This window comes from Diadema antillarum, unplaced genomic scaffold (genome assembly GCF_040938485.1).
Source record: "Diadema antillarum isolate AM-2024a unplaced genomic scaffold, OU_Dant_1.0 scf00000180, whole genome shotgun sequence".
NCBI classification, from domain to species: domain Eukaryota; kingdom Metazoa; phylum Echinodermata; class Echinoidea; order Diadematoida; family Diadematidae; genus Diadema; species Diadema antillarum.
Window position 1 is genome coordinate 931,979 of NW_027271069.1, and position 15,385 is coordinate 947,363.

General features: G+C 37.3%; 1 protein-coding gene across 1 annotated transcript in view; it reads right to left on the reverse strand.

The window, feature by feature from the left end:
* The window catches only part of LOC139723067 (uncharacterized), a 52,220-nt gene extending 37,171 nt beyond the window's left edge, over positions 1-15,049 (reverse strand). The window contains exons 1-3 of the mRNA XM_071634341.1: positions 14,902-15,049; positions 14,604-14,637; positions 12,125-12,302 (exon numbers count right to left, since the gene is read on the reverse strand). Of these exons, the coding sequence (XP_071490442.1) occupies positions 12,125-12,302; positions 14,604-14,637; positions 14,902-14,942 (253 nt within the window). The 5' untranslated portion in view covers positions 14,943-15,049. The remainder of the gene's footprint in view (positions 1-12,124; positions 12,303-14,603; positions 14,638-14,901) is intronic.
* Between the last annotated feature and the right edge of the window lie 336 nt (positions 15,050-15,385).

Sequence of the window (15,385 nt, forward strand, 5' to 3'; positions counted from 1 at the left end):
AAGAAGAAGATGAAAATGTACAATGTAGGCCCCATCAGAACCCCTCCCCACCCCCCTCCCCTGGGTCCCAAGGGGGGCACCCCTGATTCTGCCATGAACAAACTTGAAACTATAGTCATCAATGTACTATCTCATAGTATTAACGTAGCTCTATCACTTCTGGTTCTAGAGAAGAAGATTTTTACAGATTCCTTAATTTTGGGGGGTTTGGGCCCCCCTGGGGGCCCCCTGGGTGGGGCATGGTGCCCATTTTTACAAATTGAGTTCCTAACCCCCTAGGGATGCTACCTGCCAAGTTTGATGAAAATCGGTCTTGGGGTTTTCAAGAAGAAGATGAAAATGTAAAAAGTTTACGCACGACGCACGACGCACGACGGACGACGGACGACGGACGACGCACGACGCACGACGCACGACGGACGCCGGACGAAGGGCGATCGCAATAGCTCACTTGAGCCTTTGGCTCAGGTGAGCTAAAAAGGTGTCATAGCAGAGGGAAATGTTTCCTAAAACAGATTTTTAATGTGACCTATTAGAAGATATTTGCGCCACTGAGAAATTGCGAGATAAAACTGATCAATTCACTTCACCCATTTTTGCCCCCGAACAGCTGTCTTTTTCGAGCCCTAAATTATGACGTCACAAAAGGCTCAAAACCCTTTACGAGTGCAACAGTACATTGAGGCCGTCATTCATAAAGCATGTATTCCCAGGCGAGCAAATGTAATATTTGGCCTGTCTTTCTTCGCGTCGGCTTTCTCGGCTGAGCCATTAAAACATCCAATTTTTACCTTATATTGTATGATAAGACTTTGAGTTCGATATCGAGAGTGAATAGAGTGAACTGAGTGATGACAGTGACAATGACACCGATAGTGACGGTGGCAAAGTCGGGGTGGTAGAAGAAGTAAGGGTGAGGCGATGGAGCCCACTGTCTGTCTGTACTGTGTCCGTGTTGATGTGTTTTGCTATGGTGCACCAAAAGGAACCATGTCTGGTTTGGTTACAATATCACTTCCCCACAAATAATTTTGTGAAAAGAAAACATCTTCAACTAATGATGTTGATGCCCTTGATTTTGACATAAGAGTAACATTTTGGGTGATTTTGTACTGAATTACTGATTTCACTCCAGCTAAATAGCTACCGTAAGTGGCATGCACACGTACATAGATGTACGTGTTCATTTGCTATAATTATGTACCCGACTAAGTTTGTGTGTTACGACATAAAGTGAAACCTAAATGAAACACTGACCTTGCATGTCTAACCGTTGGCGTTAATTGTAGGCCAACGTGATTACGAGAAGCTAGGGTTCTGCAGATTTAGCTTCTGGTTCTAGTTCAAGTAGAGTACCTACAATCAGTGTAGGCCTATGAGTCATTTGAGAAGAGAGACTGAGGCGCAAAAGTGCAAGTAGAAGTCTAAAAAGATAACATCTGTATACTTACTAGTAATTCTAAGCAAGATGGATTCAATAAGTAAAAATTTGCAAAACTTATAACCAACTTGTACCTGATTCTGTGAAGAAGAGACTTCGCCTCCCATGCAGATCATGCAGAATTCACACTTTGAACCATGGCACTGCGTAGCAACAGCGCATCAGCTCATGGCTATAAAATTCGTTCCTTGTGTGACATCATAATTTCGGTCCCCAAAATTTCGCCGTTAGATCGGGTTCTGGCGGTCAGAAAAGGGTGTCAAAACACCATCTCTCCATCGTTCTAGAGACGTTTTCATGTTCACGTTCCTAGAGACTAAGTTTTCCAGAAATGTATAATTCACTTTATTTATGATTATCAAGCTATTTTTCGCATGATGACTACTTTAATTTTGCTGAATTGCACACCACCATGTAATACTTCTGGTTTGAGTGCTAGACCTAATGACATACTAGGGTGTACTCACAGGACATTATCTTTAGGATACTATGCTCTAGCATGATAGATCCACTATGTACAGTAATTCTAAGTGGTGGATCATGCATCAATACGCAGTCGCAGCGGATAGGTACAACTACTGTATACGCCATATATTTCGCGAGTCAAATTTTTGCGAATCGGGAATTCCTGACAGTTTCGCGAGTGGTTAAATTCGCGATCGTGGAGTCCTGTACTGAACGGAGAAATGTACACGCGATCAGAGTCAATATTTTTGCGTGTCTTTAATTTCACGAATAGGACCCGACTCGCGAAATTCGCGAAAATAAAAACCTTGCAAAATATTCAGCGTAAACAGCAACTCACCGTTTTCATTTTGCCATGATCTTGCTTCCCCCCTGAATGAATGCGTTGTGTACAAGAAACCGCTGGGAAAGTGTCGCAGCAAAATTGCTATAACTCCACAATTTAGTTCATACTTTGTAATTATTTTTACTTTTTTGAAAATGAAAAACCTCATTCTGACTCATCATTACGCTACATTTTTTGAATAATGATGAAAAATATTCAAAAATGGAGCAAAACTTGACTTTTGAAACAGAAAATGATTGTCAGAAAGTTGTTACGATTTCACATTTTCACAACGTGAACAACAAAAATCTTACAAGTATGTTACTAAGTATGTATTTCTTTACATAGTTCTAAGATCCCCATCCACAAAATGATTCACAAAATAACCCTTCAAGAGTTCAAGCACATGCCTATGACCCTGTCAATGCTGAGAAATAGACAGCACTACTAACTTGAACATGTCACACCATTCGAGTGAACATGTGTACACCATAACACTTAGTTTACAACGAAAACATGTTTCTCATAGCGTAATATTCTTTTTCTGACTATTTGTCCTTTCTCTACCACACACATACTAACATCCACAAACACTCACACTACACGTACAGACACACAAAGAGGAGAGTATGGACCGCACCTGGAGATGGTGACTCTTCATACTTGCACTGAAGCGGTGGTACACGTAAGTGCATACTACTAGACTAATTACAATGTACATTAGGAATTACAGAAGCTACTGGTCCTCAATATGACTGCCACAGGACAATGAAATACATTGTACTGCCCAACAGCATGACTGTGCAATTAGTAGAATCTGACCAGGATTGCTTAGAAAATAACCCTTGGGGTGAGGAAATGAAATGTTTGTGACTATTTCTAACGATTTAGTTGCCACTTTTGAATATTAGTGATGGACAGTGGAAAGTACAATTGGCCAATAAAGCCATGAAAATAACATGTAAATTTGTTGCACTTGGGTGGTGTTTCATCTATTAAAAGCTATTCCCGCTTGTCAGGTGAGCACTACATACTTTCCTTTTATTTTGAATCTGGTCATTGTTATTATTATATTATTATTAGCACTGTTATTATCATGATTATGGGCATGATTTGAACTATAAACTACACGTATGAATATTATTATCAGCATGATTCATTGTGTAGGTGTGAGGGTTTCGTGACATTTGCTCCTGCGATAATTGCTCCCATGAAATATCTGCATATTTTCATTTTTTTATTATTTTCATTTTTATGTGGGTGTGTTTAGGCCAAAATAAATAATATGTTGGTTTCCGGTAACATGACCTCAAGAACAGTGGGTCAGAAGGTAGGGGAAAAATTTTATTTTTCAAAAAAATTTTACCCTCTGGTAACCAAACCCCTACAATAGTGGGTTGGAAGGTAGGGAAAAAATTTTATTTTCCAAAAAAATTTTACCCTATATTTTATTTTGTCTGTATTTGCTTCCTGAAGCACAACTAAAATCTGTGGGATAGGAAATCCGAAAAAAAAAGGGACATATAGCTGCCAACCGTTCCGAAAAATTCGTATTTGTTACGAAAAATCGAAGGGAATACGAAAATACGAATTCACAGTGGGAAAAAATAATGGGTAAAAAAATGGCAAACGCACATCGCATAACGGCGTGTGCCATGTTATCTGAACTCGGCTGGGATATCGATGCAACGCGTATGCACCGTATGTGGAAAGCGCTGAATAGAAAAGTGTGCGCACATGCAAGTGTACACCGAATGGAACTTCACGCGCGTGAATCCCTATCGCCTATGGACCCTGGATGTTTACATCGATCGCCGAGGTATCCCCATGTGTGGCCGGCTGGAGAGCGCGTACACTGTAGCCAGCTGCCACTACAGTATCCTATTTCGTTTTGAGGCGGGGTAGAAGGCGTTCCGTTGTGCAATGTCTGCTTCTTTTTCTCTTCTTCTTCATCCGCTTTTCCCTTGCCTCCCAAGTACGAAATGATTTTTAGAGTGTGGTGTGTTTTTTTATAACGTTGATATTGCATCATTTTTCTGCAAGGAAGAGGTGAGTTTCTGTTTGTGTATTGATGTGCACTGCAGTAAAATTATGTGCAGGTGAAAAGCGTTCGAACTTTCTTTCCCCGAGTATCGTGGAAATTCGATGCATTTCTAGGCCTATTAAAGGAGATCTCATAGAACAGAATACTTAGGACAAACTTTTTTCCGGTCAAATTGAATTAATTTCCTTTGTTTTGTATCGTTTACTGACTTGATCCCATGGATCTCGTCGCAATACCGAGTTTCCAAAGTGTATTTATTTTTGCGTAGCTTTCGGTGCTGCAAACTTTTGCTAAGGCCTAAGCTTACTACTAAACTTTGTTTTTATTTCTGTCGTTTCTCACACCTCGTTTGGTACGATTTCTTCCATTTTATATCGCTTTATCTGTTCCCTTTATATTTTGAAGTATTTAAATGTAATTCTTTCAAGTGTATCCGCTGTTATTTTCGTAACGGTGATTTTTCCGCTTTGCTGCAATACTTTTTCGAATCGAAGTGACGGAGTTTGATCCCAGCCGCTTCGATGTGCTTTGTGTTGTCTTTTCTAAATGCTTGTGTTGTTGGGAGGTGTTGATACTTTGTAGGTCCTATTTGTTATTTATTTTCCTAGGTGTTTATCTCGAGGGACTATGCGTGTTTCTTAATGTTGATAGGAAAAGGCTAAAATGATCTGAGTGATGTCTGATGGTGATGATGATAACTATGCTGGTGTAAAAAGACGGCTTGCTGTGAATGCTGAGCGTACGTGCCGTTCATTTTACTTCACTCTCCCTCTCAACTCTTCTTTCCCCTCCCAAGAATGATAAAAAAGAAATTACATACACCTCACAACAAAAAGAACCACGTGCTAGCAACCTTCGTAAAGTTAAATCTAACTCTTCAATATCAGCAAAGAATATACAAGGGAAACACGATTGACAATAAATAAAAGCGAAGAGATTGTGTATGAAGTCTCTTCGGCTCGAAGAAACTTGACACCCCACCCCTCTCCCCTTGTGGAAATTTCCACAAAAGCAGGTGTCACACCCAGGTGCGTGCCAGACGAAAGAATGCGCGCACTGGAATAAACAGCGTGTAAATATCCTGGAAATATCGATCGAAGAACCAGCTCATTAGTTGAATAAAAGGAATAATTGCAAAGATATCATGATTCTATAGCCTTTCTTTTGGCGCATAGTAGGAAACATCGAACAGTTGATAAGAGTGTACTTGATTGAATATCTTATGTTCCCTGACAATAAAGAAAAAAGGATTGATTATTCAGTCAATTAAAAATGCAATCACAGAAATACATGAAAGGTCTCTTACGCCCAGACAAATTCACTACGAGTACAATGTAGGTCCAATGAGATGCAGTCATCACCTGGTTAGACAGCAAAATGATGACAATTAATTTCAGTTCACGCTCATCAAAACTGCTTATTACTTTTCAAAGTTCTGGCTATCAACATTCGTTCGTGGGTTTTTTTTGTTTGTTTGTTTTGTATGTTCTTCCCTCGTGAAAGACGTAATGGTTTCTTCGTATCGAACGTAAACTGCATGTTTACCGTAAACAAGCCATTCAGCTCAGCTTATGGCGCATTCGATCCATCGAACTTGCAGTACTAGTAACCTCTTAGGCAGGAGCACATGGCGAATTCCTTTAAACTTGAAAGTGAAACCACGTGTTTGCATATCGGCGCTTCCACACACAGCGCGGCATTTTGCGATCATCGTTATAGCAGACTTTCCGATTCCAGTCAGGGGGGAAAGGAATTGGAATACTTCGGAAAATACTGATGTTTAAAATCCAATAAAATGAAAAAGCCTGAAAACAACGCATGATTATGTTTTATAGTAAACAATAATTGGAAACACCGAACAGAGTTTTGCATTCGCTCACACAGAAGCTCTCTTGAGAAGATGAAAGCATTCCCCCTCCCCTGCTAGATAGTGGAAGCTTCCATTAGACTTGTAGCTCTGCAGCATACGTTACAGGAACGTATGCAAGTCGCACAATATTGCAATGCACACACAGTCATCCAAATGCATTTTATACCGTACACACATGCATTGCATTGTGCAAAAAATGTATCGGGTACGCTATATACGGTACTTCGCAGTAAATTGCGTGAAGTACAACGTTGTAGTGTAGTTGTACTTGTGCGCGCTGGTGCAATTTCTTCTGTCATTCTTCGTATGGATCATAAAATTTCTGTTGAAAGTCTTGGAGATAGATTGCTTACACGAACGGACTACTGAAAATTTTATTTTTTCTCTATGAGAATTTCTAACACGGACATACTACTGAAAATTTTATTTTTCTCTATGAGGATAAAATTTACCGGGTCGGCACCATTTGGTCGGGTCGGTCGGGTTACCGGAAACCAAGATATTATTTGTTTTGGCCTTACTAATTTACGGCATTTTTGTAAAGTGAGCTTTTATTCACATATTGCATGAATTGTGCGATGATGTTTATGTGAAAAACATTTGAACAAGGGCTCTGATGTGCAAACATACTGTATAGATGGAATATTTCGCGAGGTTGTGATTTTCACGAATTTCGAGAGCCAGGTGCTATTTGCAAATACTGATCCCCGATATGAATGTGACGTATGCGTATTCTCCATTCAGTATAGGACTCCGTGATCTCAAATTTAACCACTCTTGAAATCATTGGGAAGTCCTTATTCGAGAAAATTTAGACTTACTAAATATATCGCACATACACTATTTGTTTTCATGTATCATTTTATGTTTTAAAGAGTTATACCATGTCGGAATATATAATTCATTTATATAATGATAATAATTATCATATAATTTCCATCTCACTTCAGTTCTCACTCATACCTCCTTCGGTACGATTTCTCTTTTTCAGTATTTCTGATAATTTTGATGGAGCATTCAGAGGTTTTAGACATTTTAGTATGTTTATTTGTAGAAATGTGCTATCTTCAAACCACTTGTGTGCTGGTCTTATATGATTCGCTGGCTGTGGCATTTGCTCGAATAATTATGAGCGTGGTTCTGCATGTTCGGGAAAGGATAAATTATTTGAACAGCGATAGTAATGGTGATTATTGATGACAGTGTTAAAATAAACAACTTACTCAGCACGGCATTATCTATACCTAGCAACTTGATTCTTTTCTTAAGGCCATCTAAAAAAAAAATAAATGAAACAATGAAAATTGTAACAGTAAACAGTAAATTCCCATAGCTGACATGTCTATTCACCCTGTAAGAGATTAATGTATCAATTCATAGGAAATATGAAAGTACATGTCAAAAGAAGAAAACACAGAGCTATGCCAATGAAAATATTTATCACTAAACAATGGCAGTCACATGATGGCATATATAGGCTTACATGTGTGTTTACTCAGTTGTGAGACGATATAATTGCAAGTGGTTTGTATGGAGTTGCGAAACATGCCACTGTTTAATGAAAACATCATAAGTTTAGAATTCCATAACTATAATTTGTAAGTCCCTTTCTCGTGAGATGTCTCCTATTTTGATTGTTTGATCGTCCTGTATTTATTTGAAGAGATTCTTCAACCTGGAGTGGCTGTTACTTTTACAAATCAGAAATTGAAAGCCATGCTTGTTCAGTTGTCTGGTTATTTTAAAAGTGTTGACCACTGCCCACATGGGAGGGAAATGGTATCAATACTGTCAATACTGACGACCCTGTAGGGAACATAGACACACAGTGTGTTTGATGTTAGGCAATACAGTATGTACAATATTTACAAAGCATTAAGACACTATTTACACCAAGTATCACATCACTTTACAAAATCACAAATAACTTATCATAAAACACGTATCAATGACATATTCTCACAATGGAATACTGCTAGCAACTTGTGACTTAAAGAGCTTAAAGAAATATGAGTAATTAGTAAGGTTTCCCTTAGAGACTATGATGCATCAAGCTCATATTTTTGGAATACACAAAGAAACTTATCTATGTCTAATATACCCAAAATTTAATCTTGTGTTTATGATCTTAGTCTGATGACTGACTGAATATAATGTGAAGGCTCATGAAGCATATTCCACGTATGATTTTAAAGAAACAAGGACATTTTACATTTTTGTATCATACACACACACACACAAAAAGAAAACTTCTTATGAATGTGGTATGAAGAGATAGTGTAAGGAGTTCCTTGAAAAGGGTTGGGACATGTGATTTGCATCTGATAGCAGTACAGTGTAACTCCATGGGCAGCATGGGTTTTAATAGCGCATGACTCCCATTCATATTCTGTCCTTGGCAATTAAAGGCAATATGGGTGACTGCATGATATTGTTTGAAAATTAAACTTCAGCCAATATGCTGATAAAAAAAAAAGAAAAACAGAGAACAGAAAAGCTAAATTGGTGCCAGAAAGTGATAGACCAGAAAAGGTTTGAGAAAAAGTAAATAATCATTAGACAGGCTACTGTATTGAAAGATCACCAAGATCACCAAGACATCCCTCGAAATATGCATCTCATTTGTATAAATTGTGATGTCATTTGCCTAGAAGTCCCAGCAATATTTTGACAAACAAAAACAAACTCTAGATGATTTTGGCTGCTCTGATCATGCAGGAAGAACCTTGCTTCTCATGTCTTCCAGACTGGACTGGACTATAGCATCTTTGCCCCATTTTCCATGAAGTCAAGACTCGAGGAATACTCTCATCATCATCTTCTTCTTCTTCTCTTGTAAATTAGACATCGATCATAGCATGCACAAAACAAAAGGCCTTTTCTTACAGCCACTGCACTATCATGTTACCAGAACAACTCTTCTGAGGTGCTTGAGTACATTACACATGTATGTGTACATGTATGTAGCTTAAAGACATCCAAATAAGTTTATATTTTCCCTTACTATTGGCCAGCAGGGGACATGCATAGAAATTTTAAATCAGGCTCAAGTTGACATCCATGGGGGTTTTTTCAAAAAAGGAGAAAAAACAAAGAAAATGTGATTAAACAAGAGAGTGAAATTTACATCACAACTGGAAAAAATGAAAGAATATGGAATTATAAAGTTTCTCCAGTTTTTCAGGAGACAGTGACATCTATCAAAATGCACTAATATCATGACTTTACATAGCTCTGTTATGATGTTGTAAAAAGAACATTGTCAAAAAATTATTTTCTGTGACTGATAATGTAGCAATTTTTGTAAGCCCTCCCCCATTAAAAGACATCACAGCTAAGCCATTACAATTCCATAATGATTGAATGCAACTGATATTTTTTAATTCATTCCAAACATGAAAACTCACTGAAGCCCACAACTGACATTATGTCATCTTCTTTGAATCTAATTCTGCCACATTTTGAATTGTGAATGTATGTGAAAATCCAAAAATATTAGAACTGTAACAGTCAGATTTATGACAAGCTCTTTATGTTTTGTGTGTTTTAATTGACATGATGAAGTCAACTGCATCATAGAGTAGTGTCTCTCTTTAAATTGGCAACAAGTTGTCACTCTTTATACTTATACTTCTCACTGATATTGTACTTTATTTCTTTTTCCTCGGGGATTGACATCCTGCCCTTATAAATTTGTTCCTAATGAGTATCAAAAGAAAAAAGAGAATACACCTTACCACAAGAAAAGGAAAAGAGTGCCTCTACTGTTTTGACATGCTCTACTACACGAACAGTTCTTCGTGGGGGGGGGGGGGGGGGGGGGGGGGGAGGGGGGAAGGGGGGTGTGTTTTCATTTTGAAATAAATTGAATAAAAAAGACATTTGAGGCAAACCATACACACACAAACGGAATCACAATCATATCATACATGTGCATGCAAAGCCCTGACAAGGAAGTCTCTCATCAATAGTAGCAAGAACTGATTCACAATTGCCTCATTATTAGAATGAAGGACAAGAAAAAAAATACATGTGAACATGGTCAAAGTTTACAAAATAGGAAGACAAAGGCAAGGTAAACTCAGGACTGTGTTAAAAGGATTGTAGTTTTGGTTAGGATTCAGATTTTAAATTTTTGTGCAATAATTAGAAACAATTATGAAATATTGAAGAGCATACAGTTCTAAGAGAAATTCAAAGTTTATTTGATGAAAATTGATTTGAAATGACAGAGATATCCAAAAACTTAATAAAACAAAGAGATCCTCATAGAAAGTGGGTCCCACCTTTTATTAAGATCCCTTTGTTCTTAGATATCTCATCCATGTCAAAACCAGTTTTCATCGAGCTTTGAATTCCTGTTAGAATTGTATGCTCTTTCATATTTCATAAGAGGCTTTCTCATTATCTCACACACAAACACACAAAAATGGAAACCTGAAGCCCCATCTGAACCAAAACTATACCATCCCTTAAAGGGACGCAGTCCTCACGAAATTTAAAAAAATATGTTGTTGTTGGTACCTCCAATGAACTACTTTCATCAAAAACAAACTTTCAAATCACCAAATAAGCTCGTACATTTCGGTTAAAAAAGTGTGACTCTGCAAATGAGCAAGTCTTGGCGGAGAGTCATACGTCATCGATGCACAACTCTTTCCAGCGGTGTTCTGCTCGTCATCCCTAGTTATTTATAAATACATGTATACTATTTATTTTTATATTAATTGTATATATGAATAAGCTTGAAATATTTTGTTTGAAATAATAAAACCACATATTGTCACATTTTATGAAAAAATCAGATATGATCAGTTTGAACACTTAAATTGGTTTTCTGAGGCACGGCTGTCAACTTGAGAGTAGGGCATCAATGACATTGCACCTTTTGGCAGGCTCTTACACGATCGCTTGCAGGAATTATTTTTTTTTAAATCGCGTACGGAGACAATTTTTGATGTCCACGCGTATGAATTGGTGAAAGGTTATATCTTTTACTCTTCTTAATTATCAGTACAGTGAAAATCTCAGGACTGCTTCCCTTTAAAGTGTTTATCCAAGCAAGTTTATCACATTGTACAAGAGTGCTACATGTTGAGTCAATTACTTCCACATTGAGTCTTTCTGAAGAAGAAAAATTCACAGTTACTGGAGAAAATTCTTTGGATAGTGTTCTTGCAAAGGATGCTAAAATCACCCACTGTTAATGATTTACATCACACTATGGGGGGGGGGGACTTTTTGTCCATGAGTACAACTCTGGAAGAATACATGATACATGTATTTAGAGTGAAAAAAAAGTGTGATGCATGTTTTGTGGGAAAATTTTGATGCAACAGATTTGCATTGTGTTATACACATTCTTTGGCTATAAAGAAAAATACAGTAACTTGATTTCAGTGTCATGTCAGTCATCTTACAAATGTACACTATCATACTCTTTTTGAAGTCATTATGTCATAATTGAAAAAAAAAAAAAAAAAAAAAAAAAAAACCTTAGATCTTGTATATTGCTTATAGGGAGCCAGGTGTCCCTGAAGGATTTGAAGAAAATCAAGAATTTTCATTCAATGGTGCAAAACATGTAGACAATTTTCATCTTAATTCTGACAACTACTACATATCCAATGATTAAATTATTTATAACTAAGTATAGAGCTTGTTTACTACTGTAGAAGATTGAGGTGCTTTCAAAGAAGTTGGAGCTTTATTGAGTATTCTGTGGAAAGGGTACAAAGAACTACACTTCATTTGAAGTCTTATGTGTCTGAAGTAAATTTGGCTCTCCCATTTTGACAATATTCTGAAATTGCCATGAGACGAATAAAAAAAAGGGGTGAAATATGAGGTTAATAGCACAGACACCATTCTTGTCCATCTCTGACCACCATCAGCCACCCATTCCATAGCACTGTTATATAAAATTGTCTTTTCAACCCTTGAGTATTATCAGATTTTTTTAACTAATTTATTTTTTACCTGACTTCTGCTTATCCTTTTGACGTTGGATATACATGGTCTTCGTAATGACGTTCCTGGGGCTGTTCTGATTGGTCGATGAATGGCTTCCAGTAGCGTTTGAAGGTGTTGGCTTCTTCCTCTCCCTCTCCGATGCCATCTCGTTGTTTTCTCGCCCTTTGGAGTGACTGTCAACACCCTGTCAAATTCAGTTCAAGATAAACAACCATCAGTGATGCTCCAGACAACATACATATTAGAATACATTATTTTAACAATTAATTGAACTGTTTCATGCATTAAGAAAACATATCCTGCCTTCTGTAGTTCTAAAAGTCCTATAAACACTAGGACAGACCTAAATACAGTAGCAGTCTTCTATAGCCTTTATATTTACATGGTTGCTGGTTCAAACCATATCTTTACGTGCCTGTGACTGCAATAATACATCGAAATACAACTTCCTCAAATATTATATAGGCCTACTACAAATGCATTCACCAAATTCACTTCAGCACACCTCCAAATCACAGCATTATGACTATTTGATTTTTGTTGGGCACGTTTCTAATTTGAAAGGGTGTGAGCCCATTTCCTGGAAACACTGACAACTGACCTACGTTATGTATACCACATCCAAGTTGAAGTAGAAAATGGTTGAATGAACTCATTCTCTAATAAAAGAATGGCAACAGAACTACAAAATACAAGTTGCTTGTAAACCTAGATAGTATGTACCTTGTGCAAAAAGACTAAAGCGAAACATTCAATTCAAACTAGGCACATCTTTGAATTATACCTTTCTCAAAAGACTTTTAACACACATGTACACCCAAGCAGCACAAGAACAATTTTTGAACGAGCAGATCCAGGCATGTCACGAGCACCATACATCTCTATAACATTTCTACAAACCTGTTTACAATGGCATGTAGTTTTTCTTTTTATTTCTATTAGAAACACAATCATCCCTCTACCACAGAAGCTCCAAGTATGCTATCAAACATTCTGGAATACACACTAGCAGTCCCACATAAAACCATTCTGTATAATGTTACAGGGATATTATATAAGTTCTCTGATCAAGACTTAGAAAGGTTTTAAACGTTGTTTTGTATCTTAGGTGTATGATAAAGAATTATCTTGGATGTTAAGTGCACTGAGAACTGTCAGATCAGAAATGCACAATTAAAAGCAGCATCATCACCATTCATCTGCACTAAAACTACTGTCCAATGATGTGCACTTAAAAGCACACATTCAGCTCTGTGAATCCGTATCAGTATGAGCAATATTGCTGAACAAAGTCAGACCCCTTTTTAGCCCATGAACAGATAAAAACTATTATTAGGATTCAAGTTGGAGTCCAGCCATTTGTCTGCATCTTTAAAGCTACCTGCATTCTTGAAGAGGGTGTCCTATAATGAAGCCACTGTTTAAAGTACTAAACTTGGTACAGTGTTGTACAGACTAGTTATCTACACATGTATCAACAGGTCTTGGGTAATATTAGGCCCCTAGTAGGAATTTATTGCTTACTGTACTTAAAAGACAAGATAAATGTCTGTTCACGCTACATTCAGTCTTCACTACATGAACTTCTGAGACAGTGCACCTCACTGCACTCGGTACAACTATCCCTGCTTAGAGGGATGTACTTCAATGAAAAAAGGTGGTGCTGGATGCTTGAAAAATGTGGGTATTTCATGAAAGTCGCATGATGGGCTTCTAAACTTCTACAAATAAGATTACCTTCCTTCACATTTCCAGTCATACTATCCACGAAGGGAGAAAATACGACCACCATTGCTAATATATAGATGTTTCTATATCCATGGAAGATCACAAAGGGGAAAGTTTTTAACCAAACTGGCACTGGCTGCCTTACAACTGAATCATTCTGTAAAAATTATCTGAAAGTAGAAACTTGCCCGACTCTCTTTGTAATTTACACCAATAGGCATTATTCAAGTTCAACTTCTGTATTTCTCTAGACGGGCCTTACTCAAATCAAACACCCGGTGCACCCAGTGCAGACCTTCAATCGCTCACTCAAGATCTGCACTAATTTACCACCATTTCATACCACACAGCAAGACTTTGTCATGTTTTGCCCAACATTCAACAAGTTACAAGACATTAGACACTAGGATCTAGAGTCTAACCGTTAGGCGTTACTATGTTAATGAATAGAAACTACGTAGTACTAATAGGCAGTAGGCAGAAGTAATCAGCATGAAACTTGAAAGTCTTCACTTCATGTTCCCTTGTAAATTACTGTTGTAACCGTTAGGCCTTGGCCCTTGCCCTTGTATGAAAGTTGTAAACAACCAAATGAAATAATTTTACTAAATTTATACCATAACTTACCTGCACATTAACAAATTATACTTCATTTAATTATACTTAATTTGAGGTTGAGACATTGTTATTACACAGTAATTTTACTGGCACTGTAATTAAAATCTCATTTTCAGATCTCAATTCAATCACTACAAACCTGAAAGGGATGGGCTTCATTCCGCTCATGGAACCTGCAATGAAAATGAAGGGGGGAAAAACTTTTATTACACATCAAGACATGACAAATACAGTACAAAATGCCTTAGAATGAAAACATTAAGCCGCAGAAAACAAATCGGGCTCCATCCTCTCCTGGAACATTGTTTGGAGCAGACTGCAAAACATGTAGAATCTACTGTTCTACAGTCCCACCACAGAAAATCAATCCCAACATGCATAAAAAGTAGGGAAAGATTGTTGATTGAATAAAATTTGCTAGCTGAGAAGAAATTTACCCATCACGGAGTCTTGGTTGTTTGCTTGCATACATCACCATCAATGCAAGTATGTTAGAAGTGAATCAGACACGGAAAAGCATTACAGGAAAGCTGTGAATTTGATGCCTCTTTTCACCCCTAACATAACACACAACATTTCACCTAGGTGGTGTCGCCATGTTCAATCCGGGTACTTGATGACCTTTCGCACTTGGTCAGGTTTTTGTGCTGCAGTGCGATAGTACAATTTTACGTTTCCTGTTCTATTTCACTTTACAATGTAATTTAACTGAAAATATTTATTAGATGTCATAACTTTTTGAAAGAAATGTACAAATTATCCGTATAAAATAACAAATTTGCTCTTAAAATGCAATTTATTTCATGATAACGAAAGGGGTATATCAACTTTAGTATCGTATATTTTCTACTGTAAATGCGCCACATATGTTGAATTCTTTCATTTAGAATAGCTTCTTAGTGGAATTAGAACAAAAGTATG